The 26,933-nt window shown below is 39.9% G+C and overlaps 1 protein-coding gene across 3 annotated transcripts in view; it reads right to left on the bottom strand.

Annotated features, from left to right (window-relative positions):
* Positions 1-26,933, bottom strand: part of igf2r (insulin-like growth factor 2 receptor) — a 226,884-nt gene that overhangs the window by 132,066 nt on the left and 67,885 nt on the right. For all 3 annotated transcript variants that reach the window (XM_060831661.1, XM_060831659.1, XM_060831660.1), the window contains exons 10-14: positions 19,764-19,867; positions 12,740-12,904; positions 10,450-10,608; positions 9,490-9,633; positions 3,871-4,005 (exon numbers count right to left, since the gene is read on the bottom strand). In XM_060831661.1, coding sequence (XP_060687644.1) covers positions 3,871-4,005; positions 9,490-9,633; positions 10,450-10,608; positions 12,740-12,904; positions 19,764-19,867 — 707 coding nt within the window. The remainder of the gene's footprint in view (positions 1-3,870; positions 4,006-9,489; positions 9,634-10,449; positions 10,609-12,739; positions 12,905-19,763; positions 19,868-26,933) is intronic.

The following is a 26,933-nucleotide window of genomic DNA, read 5'->3' as shown; positions in this document are numbered from 1 at the left end:
CTATGCCATCAGCTTTTCAGTGTGTTCTTAGTGTAACATAATGGCTTACTGTTGTCTAGTGAAGCTAACAAGTTCCAGACTTGCTAATACTACCGTACATGAGCACTACCTAACAATAAAGTTTCTTACACTACCTAACCTTAATAATGGATCCCAACAACTTCTGGTTGGAATGCCATGCTTCTAGGAATTCTCGCGTGTCTTTGTTTGGCTTGTCCTACGGTGGATGTATTGTCCCAGTCGAAGTGGTGTCCTTCCTCATCTGTGAGAGAGGATACTAGCGAGTGTACGGAAGAAGGACACCGCTGACTGGGACAACACATCCATCCCAGGACAAGCCAAACAAAGACACGACAATTCCTAGAAGCATAGCATTCCAACCAGAACTCTATCAACAAACATCGGGTTAGACCTCATCTACCACCCCCTGAGAAAAAGACCAGGAAGTGACTTCACTACAGGAAATAACATCAACCCAAAGAAACCCAAACATAAATAGAAAGCAGGAAGTTTCAGCATTGCTTCGCATGAGGTCCATTGAAGATGTTACCTACTAAGGTAATGAACGTCTGGAAATTAACCTTTCAGCTCAGCGAACGAACCTACATCCAGAGATATACAAGATGATCAGAGGTTTAGATAGGGTAGACAGTGAAAGTCTTTTACCTAGGATGACTAATTCAGCGTGTATGAGGGGGCATAACTACAAATTGAGGGGTAATAGATTTAAGACAGATGTCAGAGGCAGGTTTTTATGCAGAGTGTGGTAAGGGCATGGAGTGCACTACCTGCTAATGTAGTCAACTCAGCCACATTAGGGAGGTTTAAACAATCCTCAGATAAGCACATGGATGATTTGGGGATAGTGTAGGGGGACGAGCTGAGAACAGTGCACAGGCCGGCGCAACATCTGAGGGCCGAAGGGCCTGTTCTGCACTATATTGTTCTATGTGCTATAAGTGTAAATCTGCAATTTGAGGGGGAGAAGGGAGAATCAGGAGTGTCAGTATTGCAGTTGAACAAAGGAAACTATGGAGCTCTGAGACGAGACCTGGCCAAAGGTCAATGGTTCAATACCCTAGCAGTGGAAGACATTTTAGATATAACGCAGGTGCAGGACTAGTTCATTCCAAAGAGGAAGAAAGATGCCAAGGGGATGCAGGGGCAGCCATGGCTGACGAGGCAAGTTAAGGACTGTATAAAGATAGAAGAGAAGTAGCAATGATCAACGGAAAGCCGGAGGACTGGGAAACTTTTAAAGAGCAGAGGATAACTAAGAAGGCAATATTTAAGAGAAAGAGGTACGAAGACAAACCAGCCAAAAATATGAAGGAGGATAGTAAAAGCTTTTTTAGGTATCTGAAAAGAAAAAAATGGTTAAGACTAAAATTGGGCCCTTGAAGACAAATGGGTGAATTTATTATGGGAACAAGAAAATTGAAGGGTTGAATACGTACTTCGCTTCTGTCTTCACTGGGGAAGACAGAAGCAATCTCCCAGATGTAATTGAGGCTCAAGGACCTAGGGTAATGGATGAACTGAAGGAAATTTATATTAGGCAAGAAATGGTGTTGGATAGACTGTTAGGTCTGAAGGCTGTTAAGTCCCCAGTACTTGATGGACTGCATCCCAGGGTATTTAAGGAGGTGGCTCTAGAAATAGTGGACGCATTGATAATCATTTTGCAATGTTCTATCGATTCAGAATCAGTTCCTGTGGATTGGAGGGTGGTTAATGTTGTCCCACTTTTCAAGGAAGGGAGAGAAAAAAACAAAGTTATAGACTTGTTAGACTGAAGTCAGTGGTGGGAAAGATACTGGAGTCATTTATAAAAATGAAATTGCGACTAATTGGATAGAATTAATAGGATAGGTCAGTCAGCATGGATTTACGAAGGGGAAATCTTGCTTGACTAATCTTTGGAATTTGAGGATGTAACTATGAAGATGAACAAGTGAGAGCTAGTGGATGTAGTGTACCTGGACTTTCTGAAAGCCTTTGATTAAGTTCCCACATAGGAGATTAGTGAGCAAAATTAGGACACATGGTATTGGGGGCAAGGTACTAACTTGGATTGAAAATTGGCTGACTGACAGGAAGCAAAGAGTAGTGACAAACGGGTCCCTTTTGGATTAGCAGGCAGTAACCAGTGGGGTACCACATCATTCAGTGCTGGGACCACAGCTGTTTACAATATATAGTGATATAGATGAAAGCATTAGAAGTAATATTAGCAAATTTGCTGATGACAAAGCTGGTGGCAGGGTGAAATGGAAGGAGAATGTTATGAGAATACAGGGTTACTTGAACAGGCTAGGTGAGTGGATGGATGCATGGCAGATAAATGGATAAATGTGAGTTATCCACTTTGGTGGCAAGAACAGGAAGGCAGATTATCATCCAAGTCAAGTTAGGTAAAGGAAAAGTACAACGAGATCAGTCAATGAAAGCAAGCATGCAGGTACAGCAGGCAGTGAAGCTAGCTAATTGCATGCTGGCCTTCATAAGAGGAATTGAATATAGGAGCAAAGAGGTCCTTCTGCAGCTGTACAGGGCCCTGGTGAGACCGCACCTGGAATATAGTGTGTAGTTTTGGTCTCCAAATTTGAGGAAAGACATTCGGGCTATTCAGGCAGCGTAGCATAGGTTCACTAGGTCAATTCCCGGAATGGCAGGACTATTGTATGTTGAAAGATTGGAGCGACTGGACTTGTATACACTTGAGTTTAGAAGGATGAGAGCGGCATCTGATTGAGATGTATAAAATTATTAAAGGATTGGACGCTCTAGAGGCAAGAAGCATGTTTCCGCTGATGGATGAGCGGAGAACCAGAGGAAACAGTTTAAAAATAGGACATTTAGAACAGAGTTGAGAAGAAACTTCTTCACCCAGAGAGTGGCGCATGTATGGAATGCTCTGCCCCAGAAGGTAGTGGAGGCCAAGTCTCTTGTTACTTTACAGAAAGATGGACAGAGCTCTTAAATAAAGGAATCAAGGGTTATGGGGATAAGGCAGGAACCAGATACTGATTGTGAATGATCAGCCATGATCATAATGAATGGTGGTGCTGGCTCAAAGGGCTAAATGACCTACTCCTGCACCTAACATCTATTGACATGGATATGGTATGAAGCAAGAAAATAGAAGGGTATAGAACAGTGAATGCTGCAATCATGCATAACTTCAATTTACATTCAGGCTGTATAGAAATAGTAAGGAATAATGTTGCAAATGAAGATTGCTTGGAATGTGTTTGAAAGGGTTTACCAGAGTAACATATTGAGGAACCAACAAGGGCAAAAGCTATTTTAGATCTAGTACCATGCAATGAGAACAAACTAATAATCTTGATGCAAAACAACTTTTAAAAGGAATATTGAACATCGTTTGATAGTCTTTTCCATCAAGTTCAACAATGACATGGTTCAATCCATAACTAGGATCTATATCTGATAGAGAGCAACTATGGAGGCATGAGGATGTTTGTTGTGGTGAACTGGAAAAACACCAACAGGTTTAACATTAGAGACAATGGTTAGTATTAAAGAATTAGTGCTTGGGTTTCAAAAAACATTCCTTGAAAGCAAAAATAGCAACAGAAAAAAATAGTACAACACTGACTACCATTTGGGACAATTGTGCACATCTGGTAAACTTGGGGAATGAAGGTGCTGCAAGAAACATTAGGCTTGCTCCCTTTCGCGGTTTTGTTTTAGAGCTTACAATAGTACCAACAATGGACATTCACACAAAACCTCAATTGGTCATACATAATCAAAGAATTATGACCATTTTAATTATTAACGCTTACATACATTTGGAAGAATAAATTTAGAAATCTTAATTGCACTTTAGTTTAAGATGCTTACCGGCCTCTGGATCTGAAACTCTGCAATCATCACCATTTGTTTTGGATAAAGCACAAGCAGCAGCTGTGTGCCATTCTAGTTCATGCAAACATTCATTGATCCCAGGTTTCAGGATAGGAGGGCTCTCCAGATCCCCTAAGGATAAAAGATGTGTTATTGAACCAGGCAACCTTATTCAGACTATTTTCAATTTTGAATACAACTTAAGTATTAATTTGTTTTGAAATGCCCATTTTACTAATAATTTGCTTTGTTCTATGCATTTAATGCTTTAGCATACATTGAGGTTAGTTACTTATAACTATGCCACCAACACCAAGCATTCCAAACACAATTTCGAGTCCTTTGATTCATTAATGCAAATATGACACCATGAACTGGAGAAGCTTCAAAACCCTGGTTTCAAATTTACCATTTTAAAATAAGCTTTCAGAGTATTTGGAGTAAATTCCCAGCCGTTTTACATAATACGTGCATGCAGTTCTGGTGTGGACTTCTTGGGCCGAAGGGCCTGTTTCCACACTAAGTAATTTGTTAAAAAAAAGCCTCCCAAGCTAAGGATTTTTGAACCAAAATTTTGGGGCAGCAAAAAACACTAGGATTTTGGTGCAGTCAAGCAGCTTGCCATTAACTGCAAAGAAAGCTGCCTGTAAAGGCCTAGTAATCAGATGTAAATTTGAATCATTCTGATATTTGAGTCCAACACAAATTATAGGGGATCTCTAACATCCAACATTAAGTATGCTCAGCAGCCAGTCATGTTGAAGAATTCTTTAACATCAAACCAGAAAGTAAAATGACTTTATGATCCTTATAATCAGACTATATTTTATCTTGCTGCCTGTGTACTGAATCTCGAATGGGCTTTATGAAATACCACAAATTCAAATTAAAAATCTTTGGAATTTATCATAAAGAAATTTGATTTTACAAGCAAATAATTACTTTTTCAGGACTAGAGAGGTTGTTAATAGTTAAGATTCGAAAGTACCACAAAGCCAGTTACACCTCATTCAATTTAGTGAATCAAGACTTTTCACAGAACATTTCGAATCTCACAGCAATGCAAGTTATTCCTAAGCACTTCATGAGGATTTCAACAGCCCATCCTGAGTAGCAGGAAATTGCTGACAATGACTCCTGAGCTCATCGTGTAACTGTCTATATGATCAGAATTTGCTGTCAACTGCCCAGTTGTAATGATCGTGAATGCTGATATCTTTGCCATCATTAAAACTGCAAAATTCATATAATTGCCATTGAATACTTCATTTACTTCTGGCTGAGGTATAGAGGTCCATTATGGAATTCCACATGAACAAAAACACTAGTGAATACAGACACCTATCATATTTTAAATGCTGCCAAAGAAACTAAGACTAATATCTTGTTGGCAATTTTTGAACATTAGGAAACTGTATAAATACTTGGAAATAGTAAAAATACTAAGTGAAGCTGGTTGGCAAAATCTACAGAAATGAATAAGAAACTGTAGACTTCCACTTGGCAACTTTCAATTCATCAACTTACAGCCAGAAATTTTCACAAATGCCTTAGAGAAGGTACAACGAACTTAGCACTTATGAGCAGGTGTAGGCTGTCAGTCCTTCAAGAGTGTTGTACCATTCATTAAGTACATAGCTGATCTGGTTGTGGCTCAAGTTCCACATTTCTGTCTGCATCCCATAACTTGTCCATCAAAAAAATACTCAACCTTAAAGAACCAGTCTCCACTAACGTCTGGGAAGAATCCCATACACATTATCCTTTGAGAGAGAAAATAAAAGTCTGTTTTAAAAATGATAAATGTTAAATTTGAGCTGTAGCTTTGATCTCCCACACACAAAAAAACACTATGGGTACCCCCCTTACCCAGTTTGCTGAAGATAGTGTCTCAATAAGATCATCTCATTTTTCTACACTGTAATGAACTCCTAGTACAGGCTTAATCTGTTCAATCTTTCTTCATAGCTAATCCAGTCACCCCAAGAATGGGTCAGGTAAATCTTCTGAACTGTTTTAATTCAACTATCTTTTTTATCAAAAACCTAGACCAAAACTGCATGTAGTCCAGATATGGTCTCATCAGCACTTTGTATAGCTACAGCAGAATTTTCCATTTGTATTTCATTCATCTTGCAAAACAGCATTCCATGGTCTTCCTGCTCACTGGCTGTCCTTGCATAGTAATTTTATGCAAATTACATATTGGGACACCAAGAGATTTCTGCATCACTATCCTAAAATCTCTCTCCTTTCATCTAGCATATAGCTCACTATTCTCCCCATCTAAACAGACAGGCTCTGAATTTTCCATCTGCCATATTTATTGTCAACTTAAAACCTGTCTATACCTATTCACAAACTTAAGTTTCCTATTTATCTTGGTGTCATTGATAAATTTAGTGAGGACACATTTGGTTTCTTCACCCAAATAATTATTTTAGATGCAAGTAGTCGAGAATCAGTGCAAAAGATAAGGCTGAAGCTTTTGCAGCAATCTTCGGGGGGGGGGGGGGGGGGGGGGGATCATCCATCTTGCCCTTCTCCAGTAATCCCCAGCATTACAGACATCAGTCTTTAGCCAATTCAATTTATTCAACGTGATATCACAAAACTGTTGATGCAGTGAATACTGCAAAGGCTATGGACCCTGACAACATTCCCACAATAGTACTGAAGACTCCAGAATGTGTCACTCCCCTCGCTGTTCCAGTACTGTTAGAACATTGGCATCTACCTAACAATGTGGAAGACTGCCCAAATATGTACTGTTCATAAAGACAAATCCAACCCAGCTAATTACCACCCCAACTGTCTGCTGTTGATCAGTAAAGTGTCATCATCAGTGCTATCAAGTACCACCTGCTCAGAGCTCCACCAGGGTCACTGAGCTCCTGACCTCATTACATCCTTGGTTCAAGTATGTACAAAGAATCAAATTCAGGGCGAGGAGAGCGCCTCAGCCCTTAACACACAGATTGCATTCAACTGAATGTGACATCAAGAGTCCCTAGCAAAACTGGAATCAATGGCTATCAGGGTGCAAACTCTCTGGTAGTTAGAACAGAAAGCAGTGGACTCATCAATCCTTGTTGCACACCACTGGTCACAGATCCCCAATTTGTAAAGTAACCCTCCAATACCACCCAGTCCAGTATCCAAACAGCTAGATCTCCCTGCATTCCATGAGATCTAACCTTGCTAACCAGTCTACCATGCTGATTGCCTTACTGAAGTCCATATAGACCGCATCCACTGCTCTGTCCTCAATCCTCAGTTTTTTGAAGTAACAATCAAGTTAGTCAGATACGATTTCCCATGCAAAGCCAAGATGACGATCCCTAATCTATCTTCACCTTTCCAAATACATGTAAATCCTGTCCCTCAGGAGTCCTTCCAAAACTTGGCCACCACCAATGTCAGACACACCCATCTATTGTTTGAAAACCCACTAAAGAACTTTGAAAGTTTGCAACCAATGCAACTAATATCAACACTTGTTTTTTTTTCTCAATAACCTCGTATGCAGGCTTCCTTTACCAATCTAGTTCACCAAATCAATGTGTAGATTAATCATGCAAAATTACTGTTAATTTCTTGTCTCACTTCTTCCTGTCCTGCAGTATAACTATTGTTATTGGACCAGCTGGGCTGGGGTGGGGGGCTACAAATTACTCCTCACTCACTTGATGATGCCACATCTTAACCTATCAAACACTATCCCCAACTAATGTCTTTCTTAATTAAACACAGATACCCCACTATCTTGTTCTAGAATCCTGTCATTCACAATGTCAAATACCTATGAATATTTAGGTTCCAACCACGGCTGCCTTTTAATCAGGTTTCAGTAAATCACACCACGTTACACTTATCACCATTTGTGCCAATAGTTCATTTCCTTTTGACACAAATACTACACATTCATTACCTGAACTGTTGTCATGCACCATTTCTTGATTTCTATTTACTTTAGCACATCACCTTACTTGATGACTTTCCCCCACTTAGTTTGAATTTTTCTTAACCAAACTAGATAGATGATCTGCCAGAATACTGATACCAACAATTCACAGATGATAGGAATTGGTGGTGAGGATACCAAGAGTGTATTGCTGGTAGAATGGAAGCAAGCTAATAGTAAAAACATGTGGAGTTGGGGAATATGGCAGCTTAAGTTCACTTCACCTGCTTGCCGTGTTCCACACAAACTCTGAAAGTGTAGTTTCTCTAAAATAGCCATAATCTAACAAATCTTAATAACTCCATGTGTTGACTTCATTGAAGAGCAGAGCCAAAATAACAATTTGCACCTCAAGACTCTAAAGCACACTATACATTCCCAAACCTCCAGACGAAAATCTCAATTTCCTAAATCACAGAAGCACCCTAATGCTGAGGTCTTAAGATTTCCATCCAATACCCAAAATGATCAAATCCTACCCATGTTTACAGAAACACTCCATTAAAATACAGCTGGATACAGAGGTCAAAATTCCTTCCAAAATACTAAACAGAATTAATAACACTTTCATCTCTCTTTCTCCTCCCCCATACCCCCCCAAACTAGAGTGCAGGGGACAGAGAGACCATGGATTGATACTAGACAGGGTCAGCGACTCCAAGGAGGAAACACCTCAGTTGAAAATGGGAATGGACCTACCACAGGCCAGAATCTCTGCCTATCAAACCTCCACTGGCAGAGCACAGTGGCTCCTCGATATACAGTCACTCTAGCAACTGGTACTTGCTCAGGCAAACAACAGTTGTTCCCAGTTATCCATCAATTGCACTCACTAAACAGTGCATAGTGCACGAGGACTACCGTGGCTTCTGTCCAGGTTGGAGCCCTGCTTAAATGACCATCATTGAAATCCTGCAGCTGGTCAGAATCACAGCTGAGATATCACCACTTGCAGCTGATCATCTAAATAGGTGCTCAAGCTATTGAAAGGGTTTAGGCCTGGCCCTGAACATCTAAACCTTACAGCTGTCTCTGAAAACTCAACAGTCCAGCAAAAAAAAGGACACAAATTTTTAAAAATAGGAGCAAAGAGACCCATGATTGGAGAAGCAACATGGGAAAAATAAATCTGAGATTGGAGTTGTTGTTCAAAGATTTCATCTTCTATGCTTATTGCATAATAAGGCAGGAGGGGGAAAACTATCCTTCAATTTTTTTTTGGTCCCAACACTGAATTTTTGCAGGATATTTAAGAGATTTCCAGGGCAAATTTGCAGAGCCTACTAGGCATCTTGAACCTGGCTGAATCCTTGCGTATTTCAGTGTGGCTAGACTTCAGGCACCTGTTTTTATTGTTGCCCCCTGTACTGACCGATCAGTGCTTCTGTTTGGCATAATACAATAGTCTCGCTCACGAAATCAACTTGCTGAAATGTTACAGAAGACCAGCTAATTATTTTCAATAGACTGGGCTTGTTTAAGTGTTAGAATATACAGGCTCACTTTGATCAAAAAAGTAACATATTGCCCAAATTTCTTGCACAAAGTATTGGGAAAACTCTGCCGTACACAAACAGAGTCAAATATTATGTAAGGATTGTGCAAAGCGCGTCGACATTTTCTGAAGACAAACAAGACACACCCAAACTTACCGGGTCTACATATAAAAGTGATAATAGTTTTGCTACGACCATTTCTTCCACATGGCTCACCATCAGAGTACACTAGTTGAATATTATTGCCTTCCTTTGTAGGGGGTGAAACAAATTTTCCAAGGTTCTTTTTGCTATTTTCACCTAGGAGATAAAATTTTTGGAATAATTTGATCTTCAAATAAATAAACCTTAGCAATGCTGTTTCTACAAAATTCAACAGGTCACTTCTTGTGGGGCAAACTTTCTTTAAGCTTTTAGACTTGTCATTAAGTTTTTTCAATATCAGTAAAAGCAAGATTTTGAAAAGTTCTTTCGCACTATAGATTTCTCAAAGGCGATTTGAAACCCCAGTCCAGAGTACAATATGGATTTTTTTTCTTCAAGCTAGGAAAAGAAACCCCTAGGGCTGCAAGATACAAATAGAAAATGCTATAGAAAAGCAGATTAGTCTGACCTGTATGCATAAAAGACAGTTTATTAAGTACACATTCACCTCAATTAGAATATTAAAATGGGACTACTCAATAGACTCTTTACTGAATTGCAGCATTGTTCTGCATTTGGTTTTCTTTTATATCTTTGTCCTAATCTTATTCTTGTAAACTATGGCAGACTTATTTTCAACATGCTTAAAAATAAATAAGACTGCCATATATAAACAAGTTCCCAACTGGTGTCAAAAATTTCATGAAAAATTATACCGGAAGCATGTAGTTAATCTGGCCTCTCCACAGAGAAACTAAATTGTTCATTTCTGGAATATTTTTCTCATTTTTATGATGTGGTGGAGCTCATACTGACAAGTACACCAATATCTACTTTTCTTTTGGGAAGCCACTAATGCAAAACACCAAGATATAGGAATCTCATTTCTATGCAAGCCACTTAATCACTATCGAGTAGAAATTATATCATGAAATGTACTTTTTTTTAAATTCAAGTGTCTTACGAACTTACCAACAGAACAAACAGCTGCATCTTCAGGACATCCTACAGCTTCACCATCTTGAAGTACCTTGTGGCATACATTAACATAGATCTGTCTTCGATCAGATTTTACCAGGCTATCTAGTGCCTCCCAGTTGTGAGTATTGTCAGATTCAGGAACTTCTTTTGCTGTATATTAATACAAGTTTCAACATTTTTAGGAAAAGAGCTGGTTATAGTAGTTTATACAAACACCAATCTACAACACAATGCACGTTGGCTTTAAATTGAGTGTTTCATGTACAGCAGTTCACCATCTAAAAATGTTCTCAACTCATTTACATTGGTTTTAGGTGGGTACTGATTAGGTCAAACCTCAATTGAAGCTTCAAAATTCAAATATTTCAAATTATCAAATGAAATGAAGGTGGCATCAGAAATATCAAATAGGAAAAATACTGCACAATTGAAAATAAATAATTCAATAGGCCTAAATGAAATTGACCCCAGGCTGTTACAAGAAGGGAGGAAATTGCAAAGACTATCCAATATATGTCAAACCTATTTGATCAGTGAGGCATTAAATGATGACAGAACAAGGACTGCTGGACAACTTTGAAAAAGGAATAAAGGATAATCTAAGTAGATATAGGCACAGTGAATTTTACTTCAAAAGCAAATTATTGGAATTAACTGGGAGAACAACAGTTTTGTTTTATTTGTTAACAGGATGTAGGCAACAACATTGCTGTGGGTATGGGACCACAATTAGGTCAGACCAGATAAGATCGACAGATTTACATCCCTAGAGTGAACCAGATAGGCATTTACAAATATCAACAATTGTACAATTGTTTTGTAGTTTTGAATTTCAAATTTATATGGACTTCAGATCGTGAAATTTGCAATGGGGGTAGCATCTATAGCTTTGGTCACACTGCAGAAAAACTTTTAGATTGCACTGGAGAGAATGCAGATGAGATTTACGAGAATGCTGCCAGGACTGGACGAACGGAGGTTATTTTCCATGGAGCAAAGAAGGTGGAGGAGTGACTAAATTAAGGTATGTAAAATTATAGGGGTGAAAGTAAATAGGGACAATGTAGTGGAGGCACAGATTTAAAATAATTGACAGAAAGGCAAGTGACATTTTAAAATTGTGCTTGAAAGTCTGAATTCACTGCCCGAGGTGTAACAGGCAGGAAGTATAATAGGTCCACATTTCAAACTTACATTGATATCTATTTATGATAGAAAATCACATAACACCAGGTTATATTGCAATCTGGGTTTGTTCAATATATCATTTTCATTGCATGACACTGATCTTTTGCTATAAATTCTGTGTCTTATGATCCTGCCTCACTAGTTTCTTCAGGAAAGAGCAACACTCTGAAGGCTAGTACTTTCAAATAAACCTGCTGGACTACAACCTGGTATTATGATTTTCAGCTTTGTCCACCCAGTCCACCACCAGCACCTCCACATCTACTTAAGAAGCCATCCCTGCAAGGCTACAGAAATAGTTCAAGGTAGGGAAATTTGGCAGAATCGCTTGTTTTTTAAAAAAAACATGACCGAGCTTAGACACAATAGGTCAAATTACACTCTTCAGTGTTACACATTTTCTACTACTCCATACCTGTTGGATAAAAACGTGAAAGGAGAGAACCAAATTTTTAGATTAGATTAGATTCCCTACAGTGTGGAAACAGGCCCTTCAGCCCAACAAGTCCACACCGACCCTCCAAAGAGCAACCCACCCAGACCCATTCCCCTACATTTACCCCAACTAAAGCACCCAACACTACAGGCAATTTAGCACAGCCAATTCACCTGACCTGCACATCTTTGGACTGTGGGAGGAAACCAGAGCAAACCCACGCAGACACTGGGAGAATGTGCAAACTCGACACAGACAGTTGCGCGAGGCGAGAATTGAACCCATGTCCCTGGCGCTGTGAGGCAGCAGTGCTAACCACTGAGCCACCGTGCCACCTACAGTACAATTCTAAATCCACATCAATAGGAACTATGGAAGTATCCATAAAACTAAAGAGCGTACTTTGGAATATTTATTTGACTCTGCTTTCGGTCAAAACAATCCATTTTCACTTTTGATTTCTGCAGGCGCTTTATAACATTAAGTTCAAACTGCCTAATACATAGGAAGCAAAAATTTTAAAATTTACTGTGTTAAAAAAATGACTCACAGCAAAACCTAGTTGCCAATGGAAAAACACTTAACAAGTCAAAATGCTAAAGTTTAGTGTGGCTTACTTTATATTAACCACAAAATGGCTAAAAGCAAAAAGCTTACCTTTGTATCGAGTTAAAGGTGAAAGATCATAACGTTTCTTTCCATCAGAAGCACCACACAGCAGGTTTTCCTTTTCTTTCACACAGGCATACTTCGTACCCCAGTCAAAAATGTATGTGCAGTCAACTTCAGCACTGAATTCTGGTTTACCCTTTCCTCCATCAACTTTTAAAAGGACAGAAACAGTAATTAATGAGAGCTTAAACTGCTGGAAAAACAAATATTAAATTATAATTTATGGTATAATGTAGAAAAATTGTGGCAAGGTAAAAATTCAGCCTTGATCCAGTTGGCAGATGAAGCTTAATGCAGAAAAGTGAGGTAATGCAATTTGGTACAAAGATCAAGGCAAAACTGTACCAACCAAAGGATACTATTCCAAAGGGTGTACTGGAACAGAGGTGCGTGCATGCATGAAGGGTGTATACATATGCAAGTCATTAAAGGTGGTAAAACAGGTACAGAATTGTTAATACTGAAGCTTTATTAACAATGATCATTAACACTGGGTTGGGGAAGGGGGTTGATACTGATTACACCTGGATAACTCTACTGATCTAGAGTATGTGCAGAGGCTAATGAGAATGTGACTGAAGTTTCTGATGCCTGGAAGCAAAGGCATATTGGAGAAGTTAGGACTGTTTTCATAGGAGAGGAGGCAAAGAACAGATTTGACTGAAACTTTCAAAATCAGGAGGGATCTGGTTGAAGTTTGTGGGCGGCACGGTGGCACAGTGGTTAGCACTGCTGCCTCACAGCGCCTGAGACCCGGGTTCAATTCCCGACTCAGGCGACTGACTGTGTGGAGTTTGCACGTTCTCCCTGTGTCAGCGTGGGTTTCCTCCCACAGACCAAAGATGTGTGGGTCAGGTGAATTGGCCATGCTAAATTGCCCGTAGTGTTAGTTAAGGGGTAAATGTATGGGTGGGTTTCGCTTCGGCGGGTCGGTGTGGACTTGTTGGGCCGAAGGGCCTGTTTCCACACTAAGTCTAATCTAATCTAAATAGGGAGAAACTGTTCCCACTCAAACTGCAGTTTTTAAAAAGTACTTTCCAACAGAAGCAAATATGAAGTGCTAAAAACATTTTCCACATTGAATAGTTTGGGTATGAAATGCATGAACGTGTAGAATTACACAGAAGAGGCAGGACATTGACACCAAGTTAAAGTGCTCAGTGAGCCAAAACAGCCTCCTTCTGCATTGATAATTCAGAATGGTCAAGCAGGCCCAGAGACTGAATGAAACAGTCCTGCACATTTTCCTATACACATGGACTCATTAGCAGAGGCATTCAGTTGCTATATGAAGATATAGATGCACAGCATTCAATTTAAATGAGTGACAAAAAATAGAATTCATTTCATAAAATAAATGCTGATAAATCTAAGTGTCAAATTGAACAGCATCGAATATAAAAGTTGAGGAGGATGGCCAAGTAGATTAGACAGTGTATCAAGCCTGCTAGACTGGTTACTTTTTCAAGAACACGTTGCTTCTGCAATATCCCATCTCTAGAGCATTGCAATTTCTCATCAACTTAAAAAAAATGGAGTCAGATGTACAGCATGGAAACACACCCTTCAGTCCAATTCGTCCATGCCAACCAGATATCCTCACTTAATGTAGTCAGCATTTGGTCCATTTGACTCTAAGCCCATCCTATTTATATAGCCATCCAGCTTCCATCACTTCCTCCAGCAACTCCACACCACCTTCTGCATTAAAAAGCTGCCCTTGGTCCCTTTTAAATCTTTCCCTCTGACCTTAAATCCATGCCCTCATTTTAGACTCCCCTATCCTGGGGAAAAGACCTTGACTACTCTCACTATCAATACCCCTTAAGTTTTTTTTTAAAAATCAGATCATCCCTCTACCTCCAGCACTCCAGAGAAAATAACCCTAGGTATTAAGCCCTACCATATAGCTAAAGCCCTCCATCCCTGCAAACAGTTGTAAATCCTTTCTGAACCCTTTTAAGTTTCATACCTTTCTGATAGGAGATCAGAATTGAACACTTTCCAAAAATAGCCTAATCAATGTCCTGTGCAGTCGCAACATGCCCTCCCAACTTCTATACTTAATGCACTGACCAGAGGAAAGTGTGCTAAATGCCTTCTTCATGGTCCCGTCTACTTGAGACTTCACTATCAAAGAACTATGAACCTGCACTCCATGATCTCTTGTTCAGCAACGTCCTCCAGGACCTTAAGTATACAAGTCCTGCCCTGATTTGCCCTACCAAAATATAGCACCATGTTTATCTAAGTTAAGCTCCAACCTCCGCTCCTCAGCCCATCTGATTAATGTCTTACTGTATCTGAAGTAACCTCCTTCACTGGCAACTACAGTATCAGTTTTGCTGTTATCTGCAAATTTACTAACCAAGTCTCCTATATTTAAATCCAAATTTATATTGAGGAAACTCAATTATCCGAAGAACTTGGGCAGTGGGTATTTGTGGGTTAATAGAATGCCAAACAACAGTTTATCCAAGGATCAGGATCTTGTAATCTTACCAGATAATCCAATATTCAGATAATCAAATGCCAGATCATCAAAGTGCCTCTGTAAATGACAAAATGCAGTGGATCCAGATCAATTCCTGCGGCACACTGCGGGTCACAGGCCTACAGTCCAAAAAGTGGCTCTCCGCCATCACCCTCTGCCTCCCATCTTCTAGCCAATTTTGTATCCAAATGGCTAGTTTTCTGTATCCCAGGAGGTCTAACCTTGATAATAGTCTACCAAACATGAGCGTTGCTGAAAGCCTTACTAAACTCACACTGGATTTAGTTCTGGGTAACGAACCAGGCCAGGTGTTAGAATTGGAGGTAGGTGAGCACTTTGGGGACAGTGACCACAATTCTGTGACTTTTACTCTAGTGATGGAGAGGGATAAGTGTGCACTACGGGGCAAGAGTTATATAGCTGGGGGCAGGGAAATTATGATGCGGTGAGTAATGACTTAGGATGCGTGGCTTGGAAAAGTAGGCTTCAAGGGAAGGGTGCAATCAATAGGTGGAGCTTGTTCAAGGAGCAACTATTGAGTGTCCTTGATAAGTATGTACCAGTCAGGCAGGGAGGAAAGGGTCGTGGGAGGGAGCCGTGGTTTAATAAGGAATTGGAATCCCTTGTTAAAGGGAAGAGGGCGGCCTATGTAAAGATGAGGCGGGAAGGTTCAATTGGGGCGATTGAGAGCTATAAAAGGTAGCCAGGAAGGATCTAAAGAGAGCGCTAAGAGCAGCAAGGAGGGGACATGAAAAGTCCTTGGTTGGTAGGATTAGGGAAAACCCAAAAGGCTTTCTATAGGTATGTCAGGAATAAAATAAACTAGGAATGGTAGGAATAGGTCCTGTCAAGGATAGTAGTGGGAAGTTGCGTGTGGAGGCTGAAGAAATTGGGGAGACACTGAATGAATACTTTTCATCAGTATTCACTCAGGAACAGGACATTGTTGCCAATGTGAATATTAGATTAGATTACTTACAGTGTGGAAACAGGCCCTTCAGCCCAACAAGTCCACACCAACCCGCCGAAGCGCAACCCACCCATACTCCTACATTTACCCCTTACCTAACACTACGGGCAATTTAGCATGGCCAATTCACCTGACCCGCACATCTTTGGACTGCGGGAGGAAACCAGAGCACCCGGAGGAAACCCACGCAGATACGGGGAGAACGTGCAAACTCCACACAGTCAGTCGCCTGAGTCGGGAATTGAACCAGGGTCTCAGGCGCTGTGAGGCAGCAGTGCTAACCACTGTGCTGCCCAATTAATTAGAATGGATGGCTGAGGTATGTAGGGAAGAGGTGTTGGAAATTCTAGAAAGGGTGAAAATAGATAAGTCCCTTGGGCCTGATGGCATTTATCCTAAGATTCTCTGAGAAGCAAGGGAGGAGATTGCAGAGCCATTGGCCTGAATTTTTATGTCCTCGTTGTCTACAGGAATAGTGCCAGAAGACTGGAGGATAGCAAATGTGGTTCCCTTATTAAAGAAGGGGAGTAGGGATAACCCTAGTAACTATAAGCCGGTGAGTCTGTTGTGGGCAAAGTCTTAGAGAGAATTGCAAGGGATAGGATTTATGAACATCTGGGTAGGAATAATGTGATCAAGGATAGTCAACATGGTTTTGTGAAGGGCAGGTCGTGCCTCACAAACCTGATTGAATTCTTTGAGGTGGTGACTAAGGAGGTGGACAAGGGGTAAAGCGGTTGATGTGGTGTATATGGATTTTAGTAAGGCATTTGATAAGGTTCCCCATGGTAGGCTACTGCAAAAAATATGGAGGTATGGCATTGAGGGTGAGTTGGAGGTTTGGATTAGGAATTGGCTGGCTGGAAGGCGACAGAGGATAGTAGTTGATCGTAAAGGTTCATCTTGGAGTGCAGTTACCAGCGGTGTTCCGCAAGGATCTGTTCTGGGACCATTGCTGTTTGTCATTTTTATAAATGACCTGGAGGAGGGCCTAGAAGGTTGGGTGAGCAAGTTTGCGGATGATACGAAAGTCAGTGGAGTTGACGACAGTGAGGAAGGACGTGGCAGGTTACAGCGGGATATAGATAAGCTGCGGAGCTGGGCAGAAAGGTGGCAAATGGAGTTCAATGTAGCTAAGTGTGAAGTGATTCACTTTTGGTAAGAGTAACAAGAAGATGGGGTACTGGGCTAATGGTCGGATACTTGGAAGTGTGGATGAGCAGAGGGATCTTGGTCTCCATGTACACAGATCTCTGAAAGTTGCCACCCAGGTAAATAGTACTGTGAAGAAGGCATATGGCGTACTGGCCTTTATTGGTAGAGGAGTTGAGTTCCGGAGTCGAGTTCCGGAGTCCTGAGGTCATGTTGCAGTTGTATAAGACTCTGGTGCAGCCGCATTTGGAGTAGTGCGTGCAGTTTTGGTCGCCATACTATAGGAAGGATATGGAGGCACTGGAACGGGTGCAAAGGAGGTTTACTAGGATGTTGCCTGGTATGGTAGGAAGATCGTATGAGGAAAGGCTGAGGCACTTGGGGCTGTTTTCATTGGAGAAAAGAAGGTTTAGGGGTGACTTGATAGAGGTGTACAAGATGATTAGGGGTTTAGATAGGGTTGACCATGAAAACCTTTTTTCCACGTATGGAGTCAGATATTACGAGGGGGCATAGCTTTAAATTAAGGGGTGGTAGGTATAGGACAGATTTTAGGGGTAGATTCTTTACTCAGCGAGTCGTGAATTCATGGAATGCCCTGCCAGTAACAGTGGTGGACTCTCCCTCTTTATGGGCATTTAAATGGGCTTTTGATAGGCAAATGGAGGATAGTGGGTTAGTGTAGGTTAGGTGGGCTTGGTTCGGCACAACAGCGAGGGCCAAAGGGCCTGTACTGCGCTGTATTTTTCTATGTTCTGTGTAAAGTCCATATCAAAAGCATCTACTGCTCTAACATCTTAGTTCTCTTAATCTCCTCTTCAAACAACTCAAATTAGAGACACACTACTTCCCACGCCATGTTAACTATCCCTCATCAGTCCTTGCCTTTCCAAATACATGCAATTTCTGTCCCTCAGATCCCTCCAATTTGACCACCACTGATGTCAAGCATTTATCAGAGAGTGAACCATTACACATTGAAAACAAGGAAGTAGCTCTTCTCTGGTGGGAAAATGGAACCTGCAGCCACGTGATAGAAACAATACTTCTGAAGATGCAAAAAAGTTACGCACTTATTAGACAATAGGTGCAGGAGTAGATCATTCAGCCCTTCGAGCCTGCACTGCCATTCATGATGATCATGGCTGATCATTCCTAAATCAGTATCCGCTCTCTGCCTTATCTCCATAAACCTTGATTCCACTATCTTTGAGAGCTCTATCCAACTCTTTCTTAAATGAATCCAGAGACTGGGCCTCCACTGTCCTCTGAGGCAGTGCATTCCACACAGCCACCACTCTGGGTGGAGAAGTTTCTCCTCATCTCTGTCCTAAATGGTCTACCCTGTATTTTTAAGCTGTGTCCTCTGGTTCGGCACTCACCCATCAGCGGAAACATGTTTCCTGCTGCCAGAATGTCCAATCCTTTCATAATCTTACACATCTCAATCAGATCCCCTCTCAGTCTTCTAAACTCAAGGGTATACAAGCCCAGTCGCTTCAGTCTTTCAGTGTAAGGTAATCCCTCCATTCCAGGAATTGATCTCGTGAACCTATGCTGCACTCACTCAATAACCAGAATGTCTTTCCTCAAATTTGGCAACCAGAACTGCATACAGTACTCCAGGTGTGGTCTCACCAGGGCCCTGTACAGCTGCAGAAGCACCTCTTTGCTTCTATACTCAATACCTCTAATTATGAAGGCCAGCATGCTATTAGCCTCATTAGGGAGAAGGAAAAAGGAGAGTGTGGGAAGGAATGGAAGAGGTATTTAGAGTGGGGAGGAAAGTGTATACTTTGCATAAACTGAGGATGTCACCTAGAAAGGGATGAAACGTTTGCAACAAAAAACGAACAGAACCACAACAATGAGCACCCGAGCTACAAATCTTCTCTCAAACTTTGCATAAACACAGATTGAATATGTTGAAATCCATAGCATACAAGCTATGCATATCTAGTTTTACCTTCTTTTCCCCAATTTTACAAACATGATCGATCCTAATAATGGCACTTTAGTTTAATCTAGCACAGACAATAAAATGGACAACAGTTAAGATTGTATCTAGATAATACTACAAAAACAACTTGAATATCAGGCTATAAAATATTTATGCAATAAAATATTTGTTTGAAGACAAAAATTAGCCTTCAGTGTTTCAGTTCAACCAACCAACCATGCTGAAAAGTATCACCTCACTTTAGAAAATGAAAACCAAACAAAAATTTAACTTTGATTGGAAAATGTAGAACAAGTTTGAAATGCACAGCACTTAATTCAAGTACAATCTCAATAATGCTAGTGTTACAATACACGTTTCTCACGTCCTCTTAGATGGATTGCATACTTGGCACACACACACACACAAACCATACATTTTGTTTTAAGCTTACCAGCTGATTCATTACAGTAAAAGTTTATTATTGTCATTCTTCGGAATCCAGAACTGCATGAAGTACCATCAGGGTATATCAATGTAAGATCACCATCAGAGTACCTATTGTAAGTGAATACACAACCAAAAAGAACAAAGTTATCTCAATTTTATTCTAAATTATTGCAGTGCTAAATTGTGTGGCCAGCTACATTTCCAGCAACACATATTACACAAAATTAGGTGAACTAATTTTGACTACTGAGCTGTGGAGCACCCTAAGGGCCCATGAAACACTGATATTCACTAATGGCAGAAGGGCTACATAATAAAAACAGTTTTATTCTCAAACACTCCAACATCTTTTATATGTTTGAGAGCAAATCAAGACTACAATTCAACTGCTTTTCATTCCAGATTTACACTATGAACCTAGTTGCCCTTAAAAAAAGGAATTTTGACCAGTCTTATGCTAATGACAGCTTCAAGGTATTATTCAATTATTGCAGTCAATTGATGTACCTAACAGATCTTATATGAATCATCAGGTCCACAAAACTACTTTGGTCAAAACAGCAGCTTTTTATGCACTAGATACACCAGAGCCCATAAATCCTTCCACTTAGTATTTTCCATGCCCAAATCCTGAACATCTTTGAAAGCAATTTTGTTCAAAAAAGGAATTTAATAAAACTCACTGGATAAAAGACTATGTAGGAATGATTTACATGGCTTGCTCTGTTTGAATTAAGGATTCTACAACTTTATTGCCCAAATTTGATCCCTGCAAGCTTAAAAAGAGCTTCCAAAAATGTGATTGCCAAATATAGGACCTGCATGAGCCAAGAACAGTCTTTACAAAAGAACCAGCAAAACAACATTGATCATCTGTCTGAGAAATAACATTTTTTAAGTATTGCCTCAGCATTTAAAAAGTCTTGTCCATCTTAAAAAGTAGCATCCTTCACTTGGGTCTTAAGTGATTTGGCACTGAATAAGATCAATTTTCATGAGCTATGGTTCAAATTAAGACGACTAAAGCATCAAATGTTAATAACTGCAGGATTAGAATCAGAGTCATGAAGAAATTGGTACAGGATGAAAAAATATTTAAGGTTTAAATGAGTGACGGAATCATGACTTTGGGAGGAATAGATTTGAGTTCATGGGGCACTGGCATCAGTGTGGAGAGGAGAGAAACCCAGTGCCCTGGTGAATTAACTAAAAGGTGATGACAAGACATTTAATACAATATTTGAAGTGGGAAGGTAAGGAAGGGTTCAGGTAAGGATGATGCTATAAGTCTAAAGAGATTAAGGTTTTGTGTAAAGAGAAGCAGCATGCCAGGATGGGACAAGAGCATATAAGAAATCAGAGTAGACAATGTGGTCTATTGAGTCTGCTCCACCATTCAAGACTATCCTCAAATGATCTTGGGCTTTAACTTCACTTTCTCCTCTTCTTCTCCTCCTCCTCCTCACGCGCCCCCCCGCCACCCCATAAATGTGCGCAACCCCTTAAGCAAAGGAGTGTATTCATCTAATAAATGTTATATTAAATAACTAAGAAACCAGAGTGGTTTACTAGACTAACTGGAATGGGGAAATTGTCTTAGTGGAAAAGCTTGAATTGAATTATGTAAAAAGATAAAAATGTCTGCAGATGATGCCAGAAGCCAGAGTCTAGATTAGAGTGGTGCTGAAAAAGCACAGCAGGTCAGGCAGCATCAAGGAGCAGGAACAGAAGAGCAAAAGGCAATTTGAGGGATTCTTGTGGTGCAGTGGTCATGTCCCTACCCTGTGTTCAAGTCCCATCTGATGCAGAGTTGTGTAATAACATCTGTGAACAGGTTAGTTTAAAAAAAATTTGAAAAAATTAAGAGGCAATTTTGATTGACTTTGAAAGAGCAGATGTAGAGAGAATGTGTCCTCTGACAGAAGAATTCTAAAATTGAGAGTCTCTATATAAAAATAGGAGATTGCCCACTCAAAACAGATGGGGCAAGAGGGTTAAGTACTTTTAAATCCTCTTCCTGAAATGACAGTGGAAGCGGAGTCTTAAAAGTATTTGAAGGCCAATGCAGATAGAACCCAGAAATGAGAGGGTGAAGATATCATGGTTAGGTAGTAATACAGATTTAAGATTACAATCAAATCAACAATAATCTTTGTCAGTGACAAAAAAGGCTTGAAGGAGTGAATGGCCTACTCCTGTCCTTAATTGAATGCAAACTGCATCACATACCAAATACATTAAACTATTATATTGGAATACTAGATAAATCAAGGCACAAATAGAATTGATCTGATAGCTGCCGAGACATTGGTTTGGGCATCAAATGATGGAGAAAATGGAAAGAGACAAAAATGGAAATGAAGATAGTGCTGATCATAAAAGATAGGATAGAAGCATACTGAAAAATCAAAATCTTAAGTGAAATCAGCATATTGAAGGAGCATAATAAAAGGTTTTGTAATAGTGATTGGTATCTTCATATCAGATCACGTAGGAAATTGGAGAAGTTTCAATATTAATACAAATAATTGTACAATAATCTCAATCTTCAGAGACTGGGCAGACATGAGCAAAACAACGTTAGGGGAAAAAATACAATCATAACCATTCTTTACAAGAATCTGTGAAGGACTCAATAAGGTAACAGGATTGGTTTTGAACCAGTCCTTTGTAATGAGGCAGTAAATTAGTAATTTCTTAAGAACTGTCTTTGCTAGTTCATTCAAGAAATAATTCATAACTGACATTATACATTCCCTTGAAGGATGTAAAACATGAAGCCCTTCTAATTACCCTGGCTAATTAGAAGTTCTGCATAGTATTACATTAAGAAAAAGTATACAATTTGCCAGAATAAAGAGCAAGTCCGATTACAAACAAATGACGACCAGCAGACTGACCAAGCTCTTAAAATAGATTAGATCACTTACAGATTAGATTACTTATAGTGTGGAAACAGGCCCTTCGGCCCAACAAGTCCACACCGACCCGCCGAAGCGCAACCCACCCATACCCCTACATTTACCCCTTACCTAACACTACGGGCAATTTAGCATGGCCAATTCACCTGACCCGCACATCTTTGGACTGTGGGAGGAAACCGGAGCACCCGGAGGAAACCCACGCAGACACGGGGAGAACGTGCAAACTCCACACAGTCTGTCGCCTCAGTCGGGAATTGAACCCGGGTCTCAGGCGCTGTGAGGCAGCAGTGCTAACCACTGTGCCGCCCACAAATAAAGAGGAAACTGGAAAGAAATATTACAAGCATTCATATAATACATATCATAATAGACAAAAAAACAACTTTGACAAGGAGGAAGAAAGGATTGGAAAAAGCAAACATGAATCCATTTGAGACAGGAAAAATATGGGCTTGGGAGTAAACATTTATCAATATTTTCTCTTCCACATGCAAACAAAATGCTACGGAGTGGAGTACCAAAGGTCTAATTAAAGCAGGAAAGAAATCTGAAAAGTAACACTGGAGAAATTAATTGAATTAAAAGCAAAGAATGCCCAGGGAATTTCAGGACCATGCAGCTATCTCAAACCTCAGGACAAAGATACTGAATACACTAGTTTTGATATTCTAGTACATTCCTATCATCCAAAACAAAGAGATATCAAGACCTTCTAATTCAACAAGACATTTCTAAGGGGGAACTGAACAAGGTAAAAAAAAATGGAAAACTGTTGACTCAAAACAGCTGTTATCACTTCTTTCAGCCAACAGCTGAAGTCCTCACTGTATAAGGTTATGGCTGGGTTCACAGATCCATCAATAGAATCATAGCCACTAATATCTCACTTCCACTCCACTGTCTGCAGAAAATGTTGAGGAAGAGATTGGGGTTATTTTTGGATGTATCAAATTTGAATTTTGATAGAGATTTGATAAAGTGCCCCACAAAAAGTTAGAGCTCAAAACTCTGAAAAACTTTCCCACAGACTGAGCATCAGTCAACAGGCAGAAAAATAAAGAAACAAACATTGAGTTGATAGGTAATAACTAAAGGGTACTCTAAGCACTAGTGCTTGAAGCTCAGTTATTTACAACAAACGTTAATTAGAATAAGGGAAACCAAACAATCTTTTCAACTTTACTCATAAGATAATAAAACACCAAGAAGGAAAAATAGGTTACAAAATAATAGACAGGTTGAGCATGGTGATGACAGATGGAATATAATAGAAGGGGCAGAAAAGTGAAGCTGATCAGAAAAATAGCAAATTTCCTTTTTCTGAAAGGATAAAGACTAGAAAGCATTAATATTCAGGGGATGCGTGCATGCTTGCTTTAAGCAAGCAATTAGGAAAGCAAATGTTATATCAGCCATCATAAAGGGTTGGGCATGTACAGTAAGGCAGACAACTTTGATCTTCTACCTAGGCATACACTTAGATGGCATGCAATGGAGATTGGTTAACTTGATTCCTAGTAGGACATCTAAGAATATTGAAATAAAATGAGCCTTTTTCACTGAAGTGAAAAATGAAAGTGATCTTATTGAAACAAATCTTCTTAAAGAGCTTGATAAAGTAGGTGGAGAAAGGTTGTCTCCCCAGTTTGTAGGGTTAAAAACTAGGGGATCAAGATCTCAGTTGATCATTTGGAGTGAAGTGAAAAGACATTTCTTAACCTGTTAGATGAGAATTTTTGGAACTCTTTACTCCCAGAGGACTCTGGATGCTTAGTTATTCAATATATTCAAGTGGCTGATCAAATAAACAGATTTTTGGATACCAATGAAATTAAGCATGTGCAGGGCAGGAAATTGATGCTATGGTAGAAAAATCAGTCATGTTGGTGACAAGTAGTGAAGCAGATTTAAGGGATATGGTTTACTCCTGTTCCTTTTAGGTTGCACAAAATGGCTGCATATATTGTCAAAAAAATATGCTGACGGTATCTAAGTCCAAAAGATGGACAGTATCAGCTTTAACATCAAATTCAGTATTGTAAATCTACTCGAGAAAACCTCTTCCTTGAAAGCCATGATAAAAGGAATTTGATAGATCAGTGCATTACAAATGCTCAGAACAATGTTTTGACAACTTATGCCTCAGAACTGGATTATCCATTCCCATGTTTTAACCTGTGTTTAATCTGGCTGCTAGCGTCATTAGTTGCTTTCTAGGCACAGGTTGGACAGGTCATCAGAAATCAATAAATTGTGACTATCACTGTAGTTCCTTAAGTTAAAACAGTGGATGTTAATCAGGTTGGGCATCTCTGAAATCCATTTCTTCAACACCTCGTTTTACCCATTTACAATGGTGGCATAGTAGACCTTTACTACTTCATTCACAAGATGTGGGCAATGATTAATAAGCTAGTATTAGTTGGCTATGCAAAATTATCCTTGTGGTGGTAAATTGCCTTCTTGAATACTTACAGCACATGCACAAGTTCATGCTCAGTGCTGATAAAGGAAGGTTTTCCAGAATTTTGACTAACTTACATTGAAGGAATGGAACTATTGTTCTAGGTCAGGATGATGTATAGATTAGAGGGGAGATAAGCAGATAGTATTGCTCCCGTATATTTGCTGCATATTTTCTCAATACCAAAAATCAGTTTTGGGAATGGTTGTCAAATAACTCTTCGCGAGTTGCTGCAGTGCATCTTATAGATGCTATATACAATGGAGGAAGGAATGAATGTTGAATTTAGTGGACAGTATGTTATTAGTTGGGCTACTTCACCCTGAATGGTATGGAGCTTCAAGTTTTGCTGGAGTCGCACTCATCCAGGCAAAAGGAGAGCATCCCATCACAATCCTGACTGTGCCTTGCAGATGATAGGCATGAGAGTGTCAGGAGACAAATCTCAATTCTTAACCTTTAAGTTACTGGTGTTCAACATTTTTTGTTGACAGGCCCAGATCAGCTTCTGTTAGAGGGTAGTCATCCCAGATCTTCTTGAAAGAGATTCGGTGATGATACTGCTACTGAGTGTCTAACCATCACTTGATTGACACTCAGTTATTACTGATTGGCTTTTATGACACATGCGGCTTAAGAGCCCAGTTCAACGACAATTGTTGGAATGTTGTCAGAGCCCAGTGTGTGCAGTGTCTTCAGCCATTTCTTGATTTCACTTGAAATCAAGTGAAGTGAATTGGCTGACAACTGGAATCTGTAATACTAGGAACCTCAGGAAAAGGCCATGCTGGATCTTTTATTTGGCACTCCTGGCTAAAAATGGTCACATATGCTTCACTCAACTGTTGCATTGATGTGACAGGCCCTGCCATCATGGAGCTTGGTATATTTGTGGTGTCTCTACTTGTCAGCTGTTTAATTATCCACGACCATTCATGACAATCTCAATGTAGAAAACAAACAAGAAACTTCAGAGAAGCTGTTCAAATCAGAAAGGAATATCATAACATATTTAACTTAGTTTTACCCTGGCTGCGATTGTCACTCCAAGTGTCAACTGTTTGGTGACTATTTAAAAGATTTAGCATTTTGCAAAATGTTGCACAATTGTTTCTTTTCCCTCGACTAAAATAATGGAATTTAAATAGACTTGAAATCTGAAGACTCTGGTACCAAACCAGCTTTGGAACTAGAACAAATGGTGGGACAGGATTACTTGCTAAATGAACAAAATTACTGAATTTCTAGTTAATTCTGCAAATCCAAATATTTACACTTCTCACAAATCATTTTGTCAATATGCACTACTACTACAGGGGCCTCAAATATAATTTATTCTTTAACAATGGGCCAAACAACTAGTTTTCCTACATTGGTGCTGCTAAGTTTTATCAATAGATGACCTCAAAAATATCTTAACCCAAGGCTTTGGATACATGGAAGTGTAAACAACCAGTGCCAATTCTGTTTCGCATCACCCCATGTTTAGGGAGCAGACACCACAGCTAGATGGCAACCTCTTGACTTTACAACTTCACATCCTTAGTGTTAAACCCCTTCTCTCCATCTGAGCTCACTAGCTCCAAAATACTGAGCACTGCCTGTAAATTGGACTTTTGTGCATCCCCAATACAATTTGCTTCTCCTTTGGCAGTTGTTCCTCAAAGCCTCAGTTACAATATTTGCAATTGTCTCTAAACTTCTACTTCTCCAGTTGTGTCTTCTTTCTCCTAGATCAAACATATTTCTTTTGGCCACGTGTTGGTCAACCGGTCTCACAGCTCCA

This window comes from Hemiscyllium ocellatum, chromosome 10, assembly GCF_020745735.1.
Source record: "Hemiscyllium ocellatum isolate sHemOce1 chromosome 10, sHemOce1.pat.X.cur, whole genome shotgun sequence".
Taxonomy (NCBI): Eukaryota; Metazoa; Chordata; class Chondrichthyes; order Orectolobiformes; family Hemiscylliidae; genus Hemiscyllium; species Hemiscyllium ocellatum.
Note: the sequence above shows the minus strand (reverse complement) of the source record. Positions and strands in the feature narration are given on the sequence as shown.